The sequence below is a fragment of the Microtus oregoni genome, unplaced genomic scaffold (assembly GCF_018167655.1).
Source record: "Microtus oregoni isolate MIOR12 unplaced genomic scaffold, Mior012 000059F_ref0000304, whole genome shotgun sequence".
Classification (NCBI taxonomy): domain Eukaryota; kingdom Metazoa; phylum Chordata; class Mammalia; order Rodentia; family Cricetidae; genus Microtus; species Microtus oregoni.
Genome location: NW_024543835.1, coordinates 3,676,936 through 3,700,349, shown reverse-complemented (window position 1 = coordinate 3,700,349; position 23,414 = coordinate 3,676,936). Strand labels below are relative to the sequence as shown.

General features: G+C 39.0%; 1 protein-coding gene across 1 annotated transcript in view; it reads right to left on the bottom strand.

Annotated features, from left to right (window-relative positions):
- Window positions 1-23,414, bottom strand: part of LOC121438964 (dystrophin-like) — a 689,483-nt gene that overhangs the window by 49,972 nt on the left and 616,097 nt on the right. Inside the window, 6 exon segments of the mRNA XM_041639468.1 lie at window positions 813-878; window positions 1,924-1,989; window positions 7,128-7,166; window positions 7,858-7,994; window positions 9,802-9,913; window positions 12,071-12,237. Coding sequence (XP_041495402.1) covers window positions 813-878; window positions 1,924-1,989; window positions 7,128-7,166; window positions 7,858-7,994; window positions 9,802-9,913; window positions 12,071-12,237 — 587 coding nt within the window.

Sequence of the window (23,414 nt, the reverse complement as noted above, 5' to 3'; positions counted from 1 at the left end):
TTAAACCATTGTCTTACTATGTCTTATCAAGCTAAAAGCATTAAAATTCTTCTCTGCATGTTATTTGTTCAATTAGTGGGTCCTCTATTTCCTCCATACCTTCACATCTCTTCCTTCCTAATCAACATCTGATTGGATCATAGCAATGGTCCTGTGTATTCTGTACTATGTGCACTGCTCTAAACTGGTGATGATGCCTCTGCTTTGGAGCCAAGTGTGTTCTTGGCCATTTGTAACAGTAATACATCGCCTTCTTAAAATGCGATCAAGCTAGCTTATCACCCCAGTGGCAAACTGAGACCTGCATTTGTCTTCCCTCATCTGGGAACACTTCACAAGACTGCCTTTCTATATGATGCTAAAGCACAACAGTCCAGTGAAGAAAAATGCCAACTTAACAGTATATGGGAATAGATATTCTATGGGAAGACCACATTTCCACTTCTCACGAGTGGAGAAAATCCGACTTAGTTCATACTTTCAAATGTCATCTTATTCCTTATTCCAGTGTGCTCAAAAAATAACCTTTGATCTAAGTGTTTGAAATCAGTAATTTATAGTCATAAGACATTAAATAAATGTAAGTAAGGCATTTTTTTTGTTTTTGTTTTTGCTATTCTGGATCAATGCTTGTATTTGTATGAGCTCATTCTGTGCCAGGTTTTAAGAACTAAAGAAAAAGTCAATGAATGGCTCCTTGAAAGATCAAATGAATGTGATGTTAGTTCTATATCCTGTTTTTTCCTACCTCTGAATCCCTCAAAGCAATTTTATTGTCAGGAACATTTTGTAAAAAGAGATAGGATACTTACATGCTCTCATTAGGAGAGATGCTATCATTTAGATAAGATCCATTGCTGTTTTCCATTTCTGCTAGCCTGATAAAAAACGTAAAAGCTCATTAAAACTTATGTGACTTCTTAGAATCTACTCAAGACCTATGTGAACATTCCTGAAAACTAAGGAGTAACTCATGGCAAGAGGAGAAAGGAATCCTTCAAATTAAAGGATGTGTGTGTTGTCTTAACCAGTTGAAGCAGCTAGTTAGTAGCTTTGCACTTTTAATGTAAAAACTACCGGAAGCTGTATTTTGTTGGTGTTTTTTTTGGGGGGGGGTTTTCCCCCATAGATCAATCTTTCTTTCTCTGAGGACCAGTCTTTGTTTACAGAAGAAAATCTTCCCTAAAAACAAATCCACACCTTACACTTGCCCCTTGTCTTTTAAGACAATTATTGCCTTTCACTGATGATAGACGTATATAGCAAATTAATGCTTGCCACAATGGAAGAGCATGTCCAGTAGTCAGGAGGTTGATAAGGGATGGATTCACAAGTGTTCTGTGTGTTCTGTCACCGACTTAATAATAAAGCCTTTTGACAACCAGAAAAAGTTGAATAGACTTATTTAACAAGCACAAGATAAAATTAGTAGTTCAGCGATTAGGAATAAAAGTTATCTCAAATACAAAGAAGGTAGTAGAGAAAAGTTCAAGAGTCAGGAACGTTGTATCTTCTTAAAGTACATTGAGTCAAGGAAACACAAGTAAAAAGTCAGGGCTTTCACATTGTTTAGGTAACACAGTATCATTTCTCCACAGATTAATATCTAGTCTAGTAGTTTGGAAGGAGCTTTGAGGACTGACAAGCCAATTTAGCAAATGTGTTCAGAATATAAAACACAACAAAGCTACCAGAAATGTTGAAAGGCCAGGGTTAAATTAGATTGTTCTGGACCCATGCTGTTGTTGGTATCCAAAACCTCCATGCAGTAGAATGGCATGCAAGTTAGAGGGCAAATTGATTAGTAGAAATCAGAAAGGACAGAGGAAGAAAGAAAATATTTTTTTTTAAATTATTATAGGTTAGCTCTCCTTGGTTAGTTATTTCAATCAATATTTCCCTGGCATTCAACTAGTCTCATACCTGCTAGCATAATGCTCAATGCGTGAATGAGTATCATCGTGTGAAAGCTGGGGGGACGAGGTAGGCCTATAAGGCAGAAAATGTGATTAGTCATAGATACCATCCATTAATGGAGAAATAGCCCCCACCACACACTCCTGTTATATGCATGGCTTAGAATGACTTCATTCTAAGCATGCACATGTAGGTAGCTGCTCCTGTATATAAGACAGCATCAAATATTTTAAATTGAAATTTGAGAGATGATTTCTGCTTTTCCTTAAAAGCCATAAAAATAAAAAGAAAACTCTCTAAAATGTGTCAATTACACAAAAAGGTATGGGGGTAAATCGACACAGCATTACAGCCTCTCGGCTCATACATTTTCATATATGAGCGTTCTGAGGCTGTCTCAGAACTGTGTGGTTAAAACTGGAAACAGCTTACACACATCTATGAGAGCGTCTTTGGGTTGACTGTAAACTATGTATCCTTAGCAGATTTACAGTCAAGAATTTTAGTTCCACTGAGGCTATTCCATTCTAGTACTTCTTAAAATTCTATCTACCAAGATGTCTACAGAAGGAAGCTATCTGCCAATTTAACGGTAGCATTATGCTAGTATGCTCTGGAAAAAAAAAAGAAACAACTCAAGATCATGTAAGCATTTTTTAAAGAATATCTAAATTTAGTAAGATGTCATGTATCTACAATAATTTTTACTGGGGCTAGTATGTACTCAAATCCAGATGGGCAAATAAGAGAAAAGGGTGAGTATAAGTTCTGTAGGCAAAATCAAAAGGCCCCTGTCTTCAGTAGACAGGCAAGGATTGTGGTAGGGTTATCTTTTTTTCAGACTTCATAGCTGATCTACTCATTATTTCAAAAATTTTTATATCTTTTGGATTAACTTTACCAAAAAAAAAAACCCAAAAAACAAAATTTGTTCCAAAAACCAGTTTGGACTTGTGAGTTTTGCCCTATTTGAAAAGAATAAAAGATCTTTTCCATTTCTCTCCTAATACAGAAAGGACTTAGTGAAAGAAAGGCATGAACCCAAAATCCAGCGTAACATGCACAGTGAGGTCTGTTGTTTAGCCTTCAAAGACTTGGTCTGAACATGAAGATGAAAATGTTTGATTTTCTTCTTAAATTTCTGTATGTATGTGTGTGTGTGTGTGTGTGTGTGTGTGTGTATGTTACCCAAAGGGATAGCCTGCCTCAGTGTCCCCCTCGAACCCCAAACCCAGAACCTTTCAAACTTGTCAGCCTGAGTGTTGTGGGAGGTCCTCCCACTCCTCCAGCCTATCACCGCTGAGGTACCAGCCCACTGGGGCGTGGTTTCTCTCCCTTTAAAAAAGCGGCCACTTCCCTCTTCTCTCTCTCTTCACTTCCTGCTCCGCCTGCGACTAGACTCCTTTCCTGGTTGCATAGAGGGCTGTTGCCTGGGACAGTGATCTGTAAGTTTTTTCCCCTTTAAATAAATACCACCCTAATAATCATAACCCCGAATTGGTGTGGCATTGTTTGTGACTTACGCCTTCATTTTGGCGCCCAACGTGGGGCACGAACCCACGACCCTGAGATTAAGAGTCTCATGCTCTACCGACTGGGCGCCACTCTGTTGTAGTACGGAGCAGCGGGCTGTGTCCCGCCACCCGGCTAGCTTTACCCGAAATAATTACACGGAAACTGTATTCTTTTAAATACTGCCTGACCCATTAGTTTCAGTTTCTTATTGGCTAGCTTTTACATATTGATCTAACCCATTTCTATTAATCTGTGTAGCCCACGAGCTGGCTTACCAGGAATGATCTTAACCTGCGTCTGTCTGGAGTGGGAGAATCATGGCGACTCCCTGACTCAGCTTCTTTCTCCCAGCATTCCGTTCTGTTTACTCTGCCTACCTAAGGGTTGGCCTATCAAATGGGTCTAGGCAGTTTCTTTATTAATAAGAAATCACTCCCACATCACCTGAGTGTGGAGGCTGTACACACACACACACACACACACACACACACACACACATATGTGAAGATGAATGGATATATAGCGCTAGATTTGCAGAGAAAATATGGTGTAAATTTCTATTTTTTAAAATATGAAACATTGTGTTAAGATAATTACAACACACACTTAAACTAATGGCCAGGGCACTGGAGGCCTTCCTTGAGAGATAAAGGTTTTATCATATTGTGGAGGTCAAGTGTAAAATATGAGACCAGTGTTGTCTAGGTCAAGTGCAAAACATGTTTACATTTTCATGTGAAAGCAAAAGAGACAACTATTCAACTTAATAGGCAGATCCAAATATTCCCATGGGAATCTTCACTATATTTTGGAGTTAATCTGCTGTTTTTATAGAATTTTGAAATAGTTTAAAGAAAGCTACAAAGTTTCATATAAAAATATGTATATATATAGTTATATATATATATACATATATACATAAAATAAGCTAAAGCCTACCACTGAGGAAAACATATTAGCAGTAATTTTCATTATAATAGTTACTATACTGGTAGTATAGACAAAAGAAAGAAAACACAAGACCTTGAAACAAAGCTACAGCAGGAGAAGAGGGCATGTAAATCCAAAGCATATTAATGCAATCTTATCAAAAGTCTTAAAAGGAGCTGTAATTCTTAGCCTCAAGGATAATTTCCCATTATTTTACATATTAATGCACATAGTACCTAGTGCAGCTTGCATAAGTATACCAACTGGTCATAGTTAGTAATCTGGAAAAGTACAAGAGGCACTTGCTAAACCAGACAAGAAGCCAAAAGAAAGTGCTGGCCAGAGTAGAATAATTTGAAAACCAAGAATTAGTAATAATTACTCCAAAAAAATACCTTAAGTATTAAGCCTCCAAAAACACTTTCAAAGGAGGATAATAATATGGCTACTGCTTCCTGCTTTGTAAATACAGAGCAATATACCAACCAGGATCATTTCCGATTATCCCTAAGAATCGATTTGGCCAATGCCATCTCACACATGCATGTGAGAATTCCATCAGCAGGCTCTCATTTACTCAGATTTCAAAGCAGAGAAGCTCCAGCAACATTGCTAGCCTGCCTCGTTTGTGGATAAACAAAACGAGAGGCATATCCTGGATTCAGTTTAAAATACTATGACAGCTACAAAGAAACCAGGGTTTTGTCTAAGCAAAAACAAAAGATCTGTATCTCTGGAAGCTGTCCAAGTCTGTGTTCCACATTAAGTAGATTAAATACCACTATTATCATAAGATGCTCCTATCCAATATATTTTAACAAAATAAAACAGGTTAGTACCTAATTCCTCTCCTTGAATAGGACAGTTTTACAAATAGATTTTTCTATTTTATTAGAAAAGTCGGAGTAAAAAGTAAGAAAATGAGAGTATTAAAGAAAGTTCAGACTAGCATGTGGATTTGTTTTCTTCCTCCAAATTAGAACACCCCACACACTCTGAAAAATCTAGCCAACTTTTCCTAAAAAGGCAACCCAAGAATATGTTTGAGTTGTTACAAAAGATAAATTAATAAATAAGTGATTTTGAAAGCGCTTCAAGGATTAAGAAAGACAAACGTCCTCAATTTAAAAGAAGTCACTACAACCCGACTGTGATACTTTCTCATTAACATAGATTGGATCTTCTCCATTCCTTTCAAGGAACTGTTTCCTATTCCTTTTAGTCAAACATTAAAAAAAATTTCTTCGGAATCCTAACTTTTCAGACTTCCTCCCTGGTTAAACTTCCTCTGGCAGAGGAAATCTATCTATTTGATCATCTCAGTACGTCAGCAGATCGAGTTTCAAAATTGCTTAGTTATGAAGGCTTCTGACTTCTGCAAACAGAATGCTCAGGTTGGGGAAAATAATTACTGTCATGCAAATCTACAGTCTTATCGAGCAACTTCTTATATTGTTTAAGCATTAGGAATAAAGAAAAGAGACAATGCACTCTTTGTAAGTATGGTATCTCAAAATTAAATGGCACAATAATGTGAGATTAAAAAAGAAAACAAACTCTTCTACTTCCTTTGGCTATTAAAGACCTAAAATACATCTCAATTCATAGCTTATGTTTGTCTCTATCTCTCTGGGAAAAACATTATTTAGGTTCAGTTAAATTATATGGTGAGATAATATAAAAATCAAATAAATTAAATTCTCACATAAGCCACTCTTTCAAATTAGTTATGTTCCCGTTGTTACAGGACAGAGCTCCCAAACTTTAATTTGGTAAAGCATACTGTAAAACAACAAACTATTATGAAAACACTACATAACTTTTATGTAGGCATACTTTTTTTGCTAATGTGCACATCGAAGTTCTCTAAAAGATTTCATAGATTTTAATCTTTAAAGAGGTCTCACTGTGGTACTCAAGCTGGTCTCAAACTCCAGGGCTCACTTAAGCAATTCTCCTGCCTCAGCCTCTTAAATAGCTAGGACTAGTTTTGTTTATCACAATACCTAGCTCCAAAATAGTTCTCTAACAATGTAAGCTGAAATAAATCATTTGTGTGTTATTATATGATATTAGTAGCATTAATAAACACCAGTAGTAGCAACAGACTACAGAGCACTCCCTCCTTGCTTAAAGGCAAAACTGTTTATGAACTGAGTATTTTAGAGAGACGATAAAAATAAGTTTAGCTTACAAGTCAGAATTCTACATTTGTGAAAATTTTTCAAACCACATAGCATAACCTACTTTTTAAAAACATCCACACACTTCACTGAAATTAGTCAACCAAACTCAGTGTCATACTCTAAAATCTATCCTGCTTTCTACTAGTCCATTGAGAATTGCTTCCAAGGAACACACCATGACCCTTCTGAAGGTCTCCATGTATTACTTCTCAAGAAACATGGCTTTCAAATGCTATTAACCAAACGGGAGCCTCTTTCTTGCCTATATTTAAAGGAATATTGAAAATATAAACACGTCTTCCAGGACTACAGCTAAAACCTGCAGAATTCTTTTCAGTTTTATTAGAACTCAGAGCAGAATTTCTACTGACTAGCACTTCAGCAGAGAGACCTGCAGCTCTACCCAGAGCCTCTGTAAGCTGGGATAGGCCTTAGTGAGGAAAAAAACAGACAGGAAATTAGAATGTCTTTAAACCAAACAGAGCAAAATAAATAAATAAATAAACAGATAAATAAATACACAGAGCAGTCAAGCAAGTGAATGCTGGTGATCGCAGCACCCTCGGCAAAAGTACTCACACAGAATCTACTGGCCAGAAGTTGATCAGAGTAACGGGACTGCAAAACAAAACACATGAGGTGGTGAAAAGAGACACAAGCAAACCCAGCCGCAACAGAAATTAAGAAAAGGGCAAAAGAAACCAACAAAATTCAACCAAAGTATGTCTGAATCATGGAAAGCAACAGCCAAGTAAGAGTGAAAAGTGAATGAAAAGCAAAACAAATCGCTGTGTGATTGCCGTCAGAGGACGGGGAGAATCGAAGGAGGAAGTTTCCAGGAGGCAAAGCCTTCATCCAGGTGACCAGCAGATGCATTTCTACTTACTGTGAAAGCCTTCCCTGCGCCTGGGTATTTCTCTCAAGTGGAAAAGAGTGACTAGGTATGACCAGACAATTAGATACAAAAAGACACATGTCCACTGACTTGTGAGGGAAGGAACTCAAAATGAAATACTGGCATCACTCATCTGTAAACAGTCCCCGAGCTCTTAAAAGGCTTAGAAGGCAATTTGGACTTCAGTATTATTATTTTTTTTCCTTCCTTTGACTTTTGGAAAAGATAGCTGTCAAGGGAAAGTGCAATTGAAAATCAGCTTATTTGCCTTTTTTTTTTTAAAGCTAAAGTCAATCCAAAAAGAGAGAAACTGAAGAGACTGTTTGCATTTGGGAGTGAAGGAGGGTATTTGGTTGGGAGGAGTTCAGATATGTATATCGAATGGAAGTTTGCTTTGCGTCCGCCACTACTCACGTTTCCATGTTGTCCCCCTCTAACACAGTCTGCACTGGCAGGTAGCCCATTCGGGGATGCTTCGCAAAATACCTTTTGGTACGGAATTTGTTTTTCAGTACCTTGGCGAAGTCACGGACATCTTCTCCAGATGTAGTCTAAAAGGAAAATCATGATGAGAGCAGCTTTAGGAGAGCGCCATTAAAAACAAATGGCCACCTGATCTTCATCTTCATGGCACTGCTTTTGGAACCAGGGGGGATATGGGAAGGATGAGCCAAGGTCGTGGAATCAAACTATCCTAACTTGGGTGAGTTACTTACATTTATAAGACATGTATCAGTGGGAAAAGAGGGGCATTAAAAGCTGAGAAGACAGTACAGTTGGCAAAGTGCTTGCCACATAAGCCTAAGTTTGGAGTCCCAACAGCCACATAAAGGCCAAGCATGGTGGTACCTATTTATAACCTTAGCACTGGGCAAGGCAGAGACAGGTAGATCTCTAGATCTCAGGTACCAGCCAATCAACCTGTGACTTCTAGATTCTGTTAGAGACTGTGTCTCATAAATTAGCATAGAGAAAGATGGAGAGAGACACCAATCTTTAACCGCTGGTCTTCACACACACACACACACCAAAAACACACACAAACCCACAAAAATAAGTAAAGATTAAGAAGAATAAATGAAATATTCAGACTATTTAGCTATTCAATGAATGCTAGTTTATAGAAGACTTAGGCTAACTAAGTTTTACTCTACTTTTCACTACTTTTAAGCTACTTAGTTGCCATTAATATCAGAGTTCACAAACTGAATAGGAGATAATTCATAGCACGGTGGGTGCGCTGTCCAACACTGATTACCTTTGTAAGAGGAATAACAGTGAGGAAAACAGTTAAATGCTTGCAAGGACATCTGGTGATGGATGAAATCCGTGGCCAAAAGCAGAGCAGAGCCCCTGGAAATCTTGCTAATAAAATATAGATTTTGATCTCTAAAACTCCAGCTGGGGCCTGAGAGTATACATTCCTGAGAAGCTCCCAGGTGCATTCATGTGGAGTTTCTGTGTCTCTATGATCCCTGAGCCTGTGGGCTTGCCATTTCACTAGGACTTTTCTCAATTCCTGATAGCTAGTGAATATTTTCCTCGGACATGTTAGAGGTTTCTCGACTTCTTATAGAACCTTGGGCCAACTTTTTAACCTCAGTACGACAGAGTCCTCATCTATCAAAGGGGAATAAAAATAACAATACCTGCTGGGTGGTTGGTGGCATGTGCCTTTAATCCCGGCACTTGGAGGCAGAGGCAGGCAGATCTCTGAATCCGAGGCCAGTCTGGCCTACAGAGTGAGTTCCAGGACAGCCAGGACTACACAAAGAAACGCTAACTTGAAAAACAACCAAAAAAAAGAAAAAAACAACACCCAACACCCCAAAATAATAATATTAAAACAGTACCATTGCACATAAAGCCATTTAAGAGGTAACTACTTAGTTACCATGCAAATGAGTGATTAAGTATTGTCATATGAAGCATATTTTTCAAGAGTCAGTTGCTAACGTCACAAAGCTCAAGGTGAACAACAGTGATCGAGGGTAGTATGGTATGCTTTTTAAGGAATACACATACTACTCTTCTCCATTTTCACTGTGCCCTATGGCCATGAGTCTTCCCTATATGATTGCTAAGGTTGTACAAAAGAAATGTGACGTGGCCTCCCTACAACCATGCAAAAAGAGAACAACATATGCATTCATTCCAAGTACTAATTGAGTACCAGTCACCTCTGATGGGTATTAGGACCTGCGTGGTACAGACATAGGGTGGTGGAACTTCAAAACAGAACAAATAAAAAGAACCGCCCTCCAAAAAGCAAAACCAAGAATTAAGTATGACTTGCAATATCCAAATCTAGAATTCCTCTCAGGTGAAGGAACACATGTCAGGAGAACATTAACTTACCGGAGTGCAATATTCTACCATGGGGTAGTGCATTTTATGACCCTTTGCCACTCGACCAGAAAAAAAGCAGCTTTGGCAGATGTCATAATTAAAGTGCTTTAGACTTCTGTACCTGAAAAAGAACAGAAACAAACACATATGTACTTCTTCAGGTCATAGGCCCAAAGAACACTCGAGGAAACCCTCCACCACACTGCCTTCATTAGTCCTGCATAGTAAGCAATTAACTCCCACCCCAGGCTTCTCCAGTGCCTTTTCTACAGTATCAAAACATTTTGGCAGAAAGATTATCCCATACACATATGGAAGAAAGAATGAAAAACTCAACCCTTATTTAAACTACACTGGAACTGTTTCAGATTAAAAGGGAAAGGATGGGCAAACTCCTAGTCTTTTAAAGACCAAATACTCAACTTTGAAAGAACTTCAAAGTGAACGACTGACAAGAGTTTTCTGAAATACTAATTATCACAAAATTACAAAATTGAAGTTACTCATAAGAAATCTAAATAAGAACTCCAATTAAAATAACTGTTCGTTTAATTATATAATCTGTAATTGGCTGGCATGATTCATCTTCATGTCAATTGGACAATTTCTTCTCTCCAGAAATTCCTCACCATATTACTCAAAAATGACACCCTCCAAAAAAGCCAACAACAACATTGAATTAAATGGAGGATTTTCTTATTTCTCAGGACTGGTTGGTACATTTTCCTTCAGACTCAGAATACTATATATTTGTTTCAGTCCCCCTGATTTTTGCCTTCTCAGAAAAGAGCCTCAGCCAATTCAGATAAACATATTCTTGATGTCACATATGGGAAAGTGGGAAGAAAAGCTAGCATTTCTTTTTTTTTTCTTTTTTTTTTTTTTAGATCTCAACCGTCATTTCAGAAGGAATAAGGAAGAAAGAGAAGTGTTGATTCTTAAAATAATCTAATTTGATAAGGGCAAAAGAATTGAAGGGTAAAAAGAAAAACGACCATTCTTAGGTCCTCCAAAGCACGGTCCTTTGTTTTATTTTATAAAATTTTCCTCTGTTGTATACAAATCCCACTTGCTCACAAAGCTGGCTCGGGAAGATAAGAAGGAATGCAGTCACCGGCAGCTCCCCTCCCCATCTTGTAGGCTCTAGAGTACCCTTCTCACCTGTCCAAAGCCAGTAAGGAAAAAAGGCATATTCTTATAAGGATCTGTCTAACTAGGCTTTAGAAACCTGTAAGGCTTTTTTAAAAAGCTGCATGAAATTACAGGAGGAAAACCATCAATGGTAAAAGAACAGTGTATTTTAAGGAAAATAGAAAATAAAGTCATAAAATATATTTAAGCACAACTAGAAATGAATATTTACATTGGCTGCTACATGAATTCAGAAGGGGCATAGCTCCATAGCTGGTGTAAAATCCTGTTGTTTATTTTTGCTATGGAAAAGGCTCATATCAATCCAGATGTTTAAATGCATCATCATTTCAGAATTAGGACTTGGGATTATTATTAGTTGAGTTCATTTAAAAATATCCTACTTCTCCAAATGAGTCAATTGTTTTCCACGTCATTTTAAGAAGAGCAAAGTAATAGCGTGCTGTTTCCTATTCCTCTCACCTTTACACTTATAAGGAACGCTTTCTGTTTTTAGCCGCTTTGTGAATCTCATTTGCTTGCCTACCTTTTATTCCCTTAGGATTTCACCAGGATACTATGGAAATAAGAGAATCAGATTCAAAAAAGAAGAAGAAAGTTCTCAGATGCCTGGAATAATTCTTGTTACTTAAGGGGTAAAAAGAAGTACTGCCAAGTGAGAAAGAAACTGAGCTACCAGGATGCGTCTTCCCAGAATAGAAGCAACTCTTCGTTTTATAACTGATTCTTGGAGAATTTCTATAAACAGAAAAGGCCATGAAAAAAAAAAAAAAAAGAAAACAAGGGTAAAAACGTTTGAGTTCCAGGAAGGAGGAGGCACAGTTCATCTGGATGCCCTTGACCAACAAATATCTCTGTGGAGACAGGTACTCTGTCTCGCCCAACCCCAAATGTGGCTGTGAAGAGCTCAAGAGTGAAGGTGGAAGGAGACATCTGCCTAATGAGTCAGGTCCACCAAAATAACCCTGTGATCAGGGGGAATGACAACCTTGATCGATGCTTTGGCTGCATCATTTTCTCTCCCGCTTTGGAGAGGAACAAACTAACAGCAAACTGGCATGGGAGGCAAAAGACCAAGTCATGAAAACGTGAGAGACGGTAAGGTTATTTTGTCGGAGCCTAATACCTGAATCCAATGATTGGACACTCCTTGCAGATGTTACACTTGGCCTGGTGCTTGGCAGTTTCTGCAGCTGCCACTCTGTGCAAAACGGGCAGCCACACCATAGACTGGGGTTCCAGGCGCATCCAGTCGAGGAAGAGGGCCGCTTCAATCTCAGGTTTATTGTTGGCCTGGGAAAGGAGAAGGGATTGGAGGAGAGGCAGCAAAAGAGTAAGAAGGTGTTAATTTGTTTAGGTAATAAATTGAAAAGAAAGAATAGCAAGAATCACAGTTTCTCAGCTAGGTCCTCTGCTCAGACCCTGTTATGGTCCCCTTACCATCTACCAGAGACAATTACCTCACTTAACTATTAAATGACAACAAAACAAAACAAAGAAATTGGCTTAAAGGAAAAGCAAAAACACACAGCGGAATGAGATTAGATTGACCTCTAAGTCTTTGAACAGATATGCGAAAGTTGGCTGGAAGAAACAGCAAAATGTTTACTGTTTAAAATTTAAAGGAAGGGTAAATACCTCAACAACTATTGGTTCTTTTTTTTTCCTTCTGAAGGAATCCCTTTTCAATGACTACCAGTGAAGTACTTTAAATTTTAATCTAGTTCCAAAGTCTCATATTCACACTTAAGAAAACAGACACAGATCGTGATAGCAGAGAAGCAGCTTCTCAAACTATATACTGCTAACTGATGGCAAAGCTGGTTCCAGTCCCCAGCCATCCTGGCTTCTGGCTTCTACCATGGTACCCCATTGCTTCTGTATTTCTCTCTCTCAAAGCCGCATGACTCATTTCAGAAAGTACAATCATCTTAAAACTCTCAAAACATATTTACCCATTGGCTAACTGATGCCATTGTCGTCATGCATTTTAATCATATGGTGTGTTTTTAACCCTACATGATTGTAATTTTCTATCTCATTAGATAGATTGACACACACACACACACACACACACACACACACACACACACACAATGGATTTATCTCTTTACTGCTTTCTTAGTATCAGTCATGCAACTGAAATCACTTCTGTGTGAAGTATATTCTTTACAGTTTTCCTTTGGAAGATGTCTATTGGATGTAGATTTTCAGGATTCTCTTTCAAAATATCTCCCTTTTAAGCGATACTCTTGATAGCAGTGTTTAGTGGATATAAAATTCTATACGGAAGGTTCTGGGGAATGTTTGCCCTCTTTTCGTCTTAGCATAATGAAGTGTTATTTTACTTTTGTCTCCATTTCTGTGCTGCTACTACTGACACGATTGCTATTGCTATGAAATTCATTGTCCTTCTCTAGCCTTGAGTTGCTCCGTGGTTTTATTTATATTGCTGAGAATTCAGTGAGTTCCTGAAATGTGGCTTAGAGTATTGAGTCAGCTCTAGAATCTGCTCAGTTACGATTTCACCAAATCACTTCTGCATTCCTTCTCTATTTCCTTGCCCAAGTATCAGACTTCCACATTCTCCATTGTACTAATCAAGCCTTCTGGAGCATCCTCCCGTTTATAACCCTTTCTTTGTAAACATGCATGTCTAATCATTTTCTCTGTCCTACTATCTGCAAAAATCCATTTCCTCAGCTACATTCAGTTTGCTATAAAGTTGTAATTTTTTTAGAACATACTTATCTATTTCATGTGTATGTCTGTATGCCTGGGAGTATGTGTATGCATGTAGAAGACTCTCAGAAAAGAAGTGGAATGGGATTTACAAGCGGTTGTTAGCCACCATGTGGGGGCTGGGAACTGAACCCAGATACTCTGCAAGAACAGCAACTGTTCAGAACTGCGGAGTCATCATCAGCCCCTAAAGTTTTACAATTTCAGTTTTAAACATTTGAACTATTGTGAATTTTCTTTGCAGTGCTGGAAACGAGACCTATTACCCTGAAAATGGTAGGTCAGTACGATTGAACTATGAACTTAACACTGCTTATCCTACTTCTTAATACCTAGGCGCTCTACTTGGTCAGTTTTAAAGGCAGTTACAAAGCTTATATGTAGTTCCCAGAAGACGTTTTCTGTCAGGGTCAAATATGGGCCTCTAGTTTTCGCTGCTATCTTTTACTTTTCTACCAGCACAAACATCATTTAAAAATAGCCTGATTCAGCTAGGCAGGACCAACACACGCCTGCACCAGGTCCTCTGCATATGATGTCCAGGTAATGCTTTCCTGGGACTCCTGAATGTGAAAATAAGTGGGTCTCTGATTCTTGTGCCTTCTCTTAGGATCTTTTCCCCCTATTGGCTTGTCTTGTCCAAGTTCGGTTTGCAAGTTTTTGTTTTATCTTATGTTTTGTTGTTGTTGTTGTTGTTTTAAATCTGCCCCATTTCCACTCACTTTGATTTCTTCTATTCTTCGCTATGGAAGTTTTTTTTTTCCTATGTAACACTCTATACATACTTTCTGAACATACTTTGAACTACTGAATAAAAACCCCTTCTCCACAGATGATTTTAGATTTGGTCTGCCAGGAAAGTGAGGGTCTTGGACCATCTAAACTGAATCTGTGGCATGGGACCCTTAGTAGAATACAAGCACTATGCAAAGTGTCATCCCACTCCGCCCCCTCAGCACAGACCTTGCTAATAAAAGATCTAAGAGACAAAACGGCAACTGGGCTGAGACCTCCCTGACCTTGCAGCACTGACCACTCCAGAAGTACCACAGTCCTTCCTTACTCCTAAGGACAACTTATCACCAAAGTAATAAGCTACTTAACCTTAGATGTCCTTGCTACAAAATGGTATCAATTCAAACCATTGACCAAAAACCTCTGCCAATCCCTGTTCTCTATGTAAGAGTCATCACAGACAAAGTGTGCAATTATTTTTTTAAAGGAATCACTGAATGTAAAGATGAAAGAGATCATGCAAATCAATTCATTCTTTTTGGACTGGCACCATGGAGCTGTTAGTCAGAGTCCAAACTCTCTTCACCAGTGCCAGTGTGTTTGTATGGCTGCTGTCTAAGTAGCAGCCAGGTGAGAAGGCAGACATCCCTAAAGGGTGTATAAGGGACCCCAATCAGTGACTCATCATGTTGAGTTGAAATCACAGCAAGCACACAAAGGACAGAAAAGCTCTATATTCACAGCCCTAGAATCCAAACCGAAACTTTGCTACTCACTGTCCATGTGATCTGCGGAAAAAATCTTTAGCTTTATGCCATAATCTTCCTCTGGTTTGAAATGAAACTTTTTAACGTTATCTGCTTCACAGAGCTATTTTAAGATTATATGAGTTACCAGACTGAAAGGTATCTATGTCGGTATTTGGTACATAGCAAGAAGCCTGTTTTCTGAGGTCATCATTCCCAGTATCATTGAACTGATTGGAAGCTTAGACTCCAAGGCTTCATATGTGCTATCTTTGCACAGTCCTGTCAATAGTTATCAGAACTTCCATCTCTGGCTCTTCCTTTTCATTCCTGTTTCTTTTATTTCTTCGTGTGGCATGTCTCAGTTTGCCAACACCCGTCAGAAAAGAATTCCCTAAATATGTTCTACTGTGAATGATACCTCCATTATTCTGTACCGGGTAACGGATCACCTTTATTTGAGCTCAACTACAATTTCTGCACAAGTCAACTCTCTAGGTCCGTGTTTTCCAGTAATACATCCAGCAAAATCCTTTATGAAAACAAGGTTGGTTAAATTAATTAAGGATTAATCACTGTAATTGTATCTTATACCCACCTCTTAAAACATTTCACACTTTAAAATACTTAATACTTTAACAGTTAAAAATGAAGGTCATCAGTGAAAACCCATGCCAAACTATGTTTGACCTCAAATTTTCCCCATTTATAATTCAGTGACCCCAATAACTTTATTCACTTCTAGTTGATAAGGTCTGTGAGTGCCACAACACATTAACACTCAGCTGAGCATTGTGGGGAAAGCTGTTCTCTTCGGTTACCCATAGTCCTTTCACTTTACACTTGTCTTATTGGGATTTCTTTCCCTTCACATCTGTCAAGAAATTTCCTATTGGTTTGAGTCCATTGTAACCATTTCATTGGTTTAAGAATCCTGACAACAATAAATTAGCCATTCTCAACTTAGGACTTTTCATATTTCAAAATATGTGCTCTCTCTTCACACTGAAAAGTTACTGGGGGAAGGCAAGCATGGTGGCGCATGCCTTTAATCCCAGCCCTAAGAGGCAGAGGTAGGCGAAGCTCTGTGAATTCAAGGCCAGAGTCTACATAGTGGTTTCTAGGGCAACTAGGGCTATGTAGAGAGGCCATGTCACAAAAGGGGGGGAGGGAGGAGAGGAAGATTAGTGCTGAAAGCCTTGAATAGACCGAGGGCAAACATTAAGACATACTGAGAGAGCCTACTTGTTTAACATAACCTGTGATTCTGTCCTCTCTGGTTGTTGAGTTCTCCCCAGTAGCATCATCTAGTCTGTGCTGCACACATTCCTCCATCACACAAAGACTTAATGAGAGGCTTTGTCAAAAGAACTGCCAAGTACTCAGCTACAATATGTCCTATAATAATCTCTTGCTCCACTGGTCTAGAAACCAACTTTAGCAAAATAACCCTTTCTAGCCAGGAGACAAACCATTATAGAAAAGTGGTAAATTGAAAAGCATTACTAATTCACTACTATTTATGGTGTGAATCTACTGATGCTTAATCCGACTGTATATATTTAATATGACTTATTTTTAAAGGATAGACTAATGATGCATTAAGAGACATGCCACAGGGTAAGAATTCGTCCTTAATACAAAGTACAAATTATAATGTGAAATATCCTTTCATTCCCAAAAAAGAACAAGAAAACAATCTGAGTATGAGTCAGCCACAAGAAGCCATAAAGAAATACAGGAGGGGCCAAAGGCTCAGTAGTAGGGCACATGCTTAACATGTATGAAGCCCTGAGTTCCATCCCTAGGACTGGGAAGGGAAGGGGCTGGGGATATGATTCAGTGGATGGGAGACCTTGCTGTATATGCATGAAAACTAGAGTTCAAATTTCCAGCCACATGGGCCTGAAACACTGGGGCTTGTGGGTCATCAACTTAACTCCAGGTTAAGAGAGACCCTGGTTTGGGGGGATATGGCAAAAAGTGATGAAACAGGATACCCAACGTCCTCTTGTGGTCTGGGCATGGAAAGGAGTACATGTACCTGCACACACATGTATACATGCATCACACACGCACACAAAAGGGAAGAAACAGAAAAAATGCATAAAAGAAGGAAACTCCATGCCTATAATGTGTAATTAATAGTAGGGAACAGAGACTAATCATATTGAAGGTCATATGAGAAGAATTGATCTCATTACTCTCACCACAGTTCAATCCCTTCGTGGAAAAACAGTGTCTACAGAAGGGAAGGGGCTTCTAGTCCCCATCCCTAACCAACCAATGAGTTATTGAAAGTTGGTGGCTTCTGCTATGGAAATCAGTATGGTTGACCCTCAGAAAACCAAGACTAGATCTATTTCAAGATCCAACTCTTGGGCATATACTCAAAAGACTCTACATCCTGCCAGAGAGTTACTTGCTCATCTATGTCATTGCTGCTGTACTCATAAAAGCCAAAGAAGGGAATCAGTCTAGATGTCCATAAGCAGATGAATGGATAATGTAACTGGAACATTAACACAATGACATATTACTCAGCTATTAAAAAACAAAATTATGAAATTCACAGGTAAATAGATGAGGCTAAAATAGTTGGCTAGAGTGAGATAACCCACACCAAAAATAAAAAAAAAGAGAGAAGCACTGAATGTAATCTCTTCTGTATGGATGTTAGCTTTTAAGACTGCAATAGGTATGCTATAAGCTATATAACTGTAGAGGTTTGGTATAGAGTAAGGGAGTAGGGAAGATGGAAGGATCTTCCAAAGAAAGGAAAATAGAATAGATAGTTATAGAAACATGGGGTGAGACTGGAGTAGGATGATTAAACAGGCAGGGAGAGGGAAGAGAGAGGAAGGGGGGATATGGAGAGGGACAACTAATACGAAGGGCTATTTGAGTGGTCATATTGAAAACTACTACTGTAGAAGCTTCTTCAAATATATACATACATGAACGGAATCTAAACGGAGTCTGAAAATAATGGAGGAGGTGAAGTCCCAAACTCAACATCTTTTACCATCAAGTGAAACACCCAGTTCGAGGAATGGGTGACATCTAGCAGAACTGCTGGTCAAAAGGGTTCCATGGATACCCCTAAACAACTCGGGTTGTTGGCAAGGCTTTTGGTTGCTCTTCACAAACTGTTGGTAAGGTCCGATTACTGAAGACAACACCGCCACAAAAATTAAACTGGTGTCTACTAGACACTTTAAGGCTACTGAGCAATGTTTGCGGTATTGGAAGGTACTCTGCACACTATCAGAGGAGAGGGAAACACAACCACACAAGAACCCTTAGATTTACAATGATGACCTGCAGCTAGGATGTGTGAGTGAAATTGTGGTACAAAGCTTGTGGGATTAATGAGGCACTATCTGCCTGGATTTAAGGCCCAGAAAATGAAGTGAAACCCACGCCTGAAACGGTCTCAGTGACCAAGAACCTGAGACTTAGAGAGGCCATGTACCTATGGGAAAAGCAAACACTACTGTTCTACTAAAGGGATACAGCAATAAAATGACCCTTAACGGCATTCTGCCATACCCATAGATCAGTATCTTGTTCAGCCTTTATCAGAGAAGCTCCATCCTGTGGCAGAGAAGAACAAATACAGATACCCACAACTGGAGGATGTACTCAGAGTGAGAGACCTTGGGACAAAATGAGATATCTCCATCAAATTTCTCCTCTCGGGGCTCAGGTAACTTTGTAGAGAGAAAGTGGGTAGACTGTAAGAGTCAACAGAGATAGAAGACACAAAGAAACAGGGTCTTGTAAGCACAACACAACTGGCATCATGCGCATGGCCTGGAAACACCTAAGCCGGATGGGGTCCCAGCTCTGAGAGTGTGAGTGGACAGAAGCCCCCACCTCTAACCAAATGTATCTTCAATTGTCAACTGTGTGCAAAGGAAAAATCATTTTTCTCCAATGAAGTCTCACTGGGTACACAAACTGCGCTTAAGGGTAGGCACCATGTCTAGCAATGGACAATATGAATCAACTTAATAGTATTTTTATACATTTTTTTTGTCTCACAATGCTTTGTTTGGGCATGTTTTGTCTTACTGCTCTTTTGCTTGTATAATATGTTTTCTGATTCTGTGTCTTTATGGTTTTGTTTCTCTGTCTATGTGTGTGTTTCTCTTTTTTTTATATTATTGTTTTCCTTAATTGCCTGTTTGTTTTCTTTTTTTTTAAATTTATTTATTTATTAAGGATTTCTGCCTCGTCCCCACAACCGCTTCCCATTTCCCTCTCCCTCCCCCGATCAAGTCCCCCTCCCTCATCTGCTCGAAGAGCAATCAGGGTTCCCTGACCTGTGGGAAGCCCAAGGACTGCCCACCTCTATCCAGGTCTCAGTAAGGTCAGCATCCAAACTGCCTAGGCTCCCACAAAGCCAGTACGTGCAGTAGGATCAAAAACCCACTGCAATTGTTCTTGAGTTCTCAGTATTCCTCATTGTCCGCTATGTTCAGCTAGTCCGGTTTTATCCCAGGTTTTTTTTAGACCCAGTCCAGCTGGCCTTGGTGAGATCCCAATAGAACATCCCCATTGTCTCAGTGTGTGGGTGCACCCCTCGTGATCCTGAGTTCCTTGCTTGTGCTCCATCTCCTTCTGCTCCTGATTTGGACCTTGAGATTTCTGTCCGGTGCTCCCGTGTGGGTCTCTGTCTCTGTCTCCTTTCATCGCCTGATGAAGGTTAATATTCCTGAGGATGCCTATGTGTTTGTCTTTGGATTCACCTTATTTAGCTTCTCTAGGAACATGATTAATAGGCTCAATGTCCTTTATTTATGGCTAGAAACCAAATATGAGTGAGTACATCCCATGTTCCTCTTTTTGGGTCTGGCTTACCTCACTCAGGATAGTGTTTTCTATTTCCATCCATTTGTATGCAAAATTCAAGAAGTCCTTGTTTTTTACTGCTGAGTAATACTCTAATATGTATATATTCCATACTTTCTTCATCCATTCTTCCGTTGAAGGGCATCTAGGTTGTTTCCAGGTTCTGGCTATTACAAACAATGCTGCCATGAACATAGTTGAGCATATACTTTTGTTGTATGATAGGGCCTCTCTTGGGTATATTCCCAAGAGTGGTATTGCTGGATCCAGGGGTAGGTTGATCCCGAATTTCCTGAGAAACCGAAACACTGCTTTCCAGAGTGGTTGCACAAGTTTGCATTCCCACCAGCAATGGGTGAGTGTACCCCTTTCTCCACAACCTCTCCAGCAAAGGCTATCATTGGTGTTTTTTATTTTAGCCATTCTGACAGGTGTAAGGTGGTATCTTAAAGTTGTCTTGATTTGCATTTCCCTGATCGCTAAGGAAGTTGACCATGACCTTAAGTGTCTTTTGGCCATTTGAAGTTCTTCTGTTGAGAATTCTCTGTTCAGATCAGTGCCCCATTTTATAATTGGGTTGATTAGCCTTTTACGGTCTAGTTTCTTGAGTTCTTTATATATTTTGGAGATCAAACCTTTGTCAGTTGCAGGGTTGGTGAAGATCTTCTCCCAGTCAGTGGGTTGTCTTTTTGTCTTAGTGACAGTGTCCTTTGCTTTACAGAAGCTTCTCAGCCTCAGGAAGTCCCATTTATTCAATGATGCCCTTAGTGTCTGTGCTGCTGGGGTTAAACATAGGAAGTGGTCTCCTGTGCCCATGTGCTGTAGAGTACTTCCCACTTTCTCTTCTATCAGGTTCAGTGTGTTCGGACTGATATTGAGGTCTTTAATCCATTTGGATTTGAGTTTTGTGCATGGTGATAGATATGGATCTATTTTCATTCTTCTACAGATTGACATCCAGTTTTGCCAGCACCATTTGTTGAAGATGCTCTCTTTTTTCCATTGTATACTTTTAGCTCCTTTATCGAAGATCAGGTGTTCATAGGTTTGTGGGTTAATGTCAGGGTCTTCTATTCGATTCCATTGGTCGACTTCTCTGTTTTTATGCCAATACCAAGCTGTTTTCAATACTGTAGCTCTGTAATAGAGTTTGAAGTCAGGGATGGTAATGCCTCCAGACAAACCTTTATTGTATAAGATTGTTTTGGCTATCCTGGGTTTTTTGTTTTTCCATATAAAGTTGATTATTGTCTTCTCCAGATCTGTGAAGAATTTTGATGGGATTTTGATGGGGATTGCATTGAATCTATAGATTGCTTTTGGTAGAATTGCCATTTTTACTATGTTGGTCCTCCCAATCCAAGAGCAAGGGAGGTCTTTCCATTTTCTGGTGTCTTCTTCAATTTCTTTCTTCAAAGACTTATAGTTCTTGTCAAGTAGATCTTTCACTTCCTTGGTCAGGGTTACCCCAAGGTATTTTATGCTATTTGTGGCTATCGTGAAAGGTGATGCTTCTCTGATTTCCCTCTCTGCTTCCTTATCCTTGGTGTATAGGAAGGCAACTGATTTTTTGGAGTTGATCTTGTATCCTGCCACGTTACTAAAGCTGTTTATCAGCTGTAGGAGTTCTTTGGTAGAATTTTTGGGGTCGCTTATGTACACTATCATATCATCTGCAAATAACGAAAGCTTAACTTCTTCCTTTCCAATACGAATCCCCTTGATCTCCTTATGTTGTCTTATTGCTATTGCTAGAATTTCAAGCACTATATTGAAGAGGTATGGCGAGAGTGGACATCCTTGTCGTGTTCCTGATTATAGTGGGATGGCTTTGAGTTTTTCTCCGTTTAATTTAATGTTAGCTGTTGGCTTGCTGTAAATAGCTTTTATTATATTTAGGTAGGACCCTTGTATCCCTATTCTCTCCAAGACCTTTATCATAAAGGGGTGTTGAATTTTGTCGAATGCTTTTTCCGCATCTAGTGAAATGATCATATGGTTTTTTTCTTTCAGTTTATTTATATGGTGGATTACATTGATAGATTTGCGTATGTTGAACCAGCCCTGCATCTCTGGGATGAAGCCTACTTGATCATAATGGATAATTTTTCTTATGTGTTCTTGGATTCTGTTTGCCAGTATTTTATTGAAGATTTTTGCGTCGATGTTCATGAGTGAGATCGGTCTGTAATTCTCTTTCTTGGTTGGGTCTTTTTGTGGTTTTGGTATCAGGGTAACTGTAGCTTCATAAAAGGAATTTGGCAATGACTCTTCTGATTCTATATTGTGAAATACCTTAAGGAGTATAGGTATTAATTCTTCTTGGAAGATCTGGTAGAATTCTGCATTGAAACCATCTGGTCCTGGGCTTTTTTTCGAAGGGAGATTTTTGATAACCATTTCTAATTCTTCGCGAGAAACCGGTCTATTTAGATCATTCACCTGGTCTTGGTTTAGCTTTGGTATATGATACTTATTTAAAAAAATGTCCATTTCTTTTGTATTTTCCAGTTTTGTGGCATACAGGCTTTTGTAGTAAGATCTAATGATTCTCTGAATTTCCTCTGTGTCTGTGGTTATGTCCCCCTTTTCATTTCTGATCTTATTTATTTGCGTGTTCTCTCTCTGTCGTTTAATTAGTTTGGATAGGGGTTTGTCGATCTTGTTGATTTTCTCCAAGAACCAGCTTTTTGTTTCATTGATTCTTTGGACTGTTTTCTGTGTTTCTATTTTGTTGATTTCAGCCCTCAGTTTTATTATTTCCAGTCTTCTACTTCTCCTGGGCGCGTCTGCTTCTTTTTTTTCTAGAGCTTTCAGGTGTGTTTTTAAGTCCCCAATGTAGGCATTTTCCGTTTTCTTTAAGTGGGCACTTAGTGCTATGAACTTTCCTCTTAGCACTGCTTTCATTGTGTCCCATAGGTTTGAGTATGTTGTCCCTTTATTTTCATTAAATTCAAGGAAGACTTTAATTTCTTTCTTGATTTCTTCCTTGACCCAGGTGTGGTTCAGTAGTTGACTGTTCAGTTTCCATGAGTTTGTCGGTTTTTTGGGGGCAGCGTGGTTGTTGCCTTCTAACTTTAATCCGTGATGATCTGATAAGACACAGGTGGACACTGATATTTTTTTGTATCTGTGGAGGTTTCCTTTGTTTCCGAGTATGTGGTCAATTTTTGAGAAGGTTCCATGAGCTGCAGAGAAGAAGGTATATTCTTTCCTATTTGGGTGGAATGTTCTATAGATGTCTGTTAAGTCCATTTGCTTCATTACCTCCAATAATTCTCTTAATTCTCTATTAGGTTTCTGTCTGATTGACCTGTCCCTTGGAGAGAGAGGTGTGTTGAAGTCTCCTACTACTAGTGTGTGTGGTTTGATGTCTGCCTTGAGTTCTAG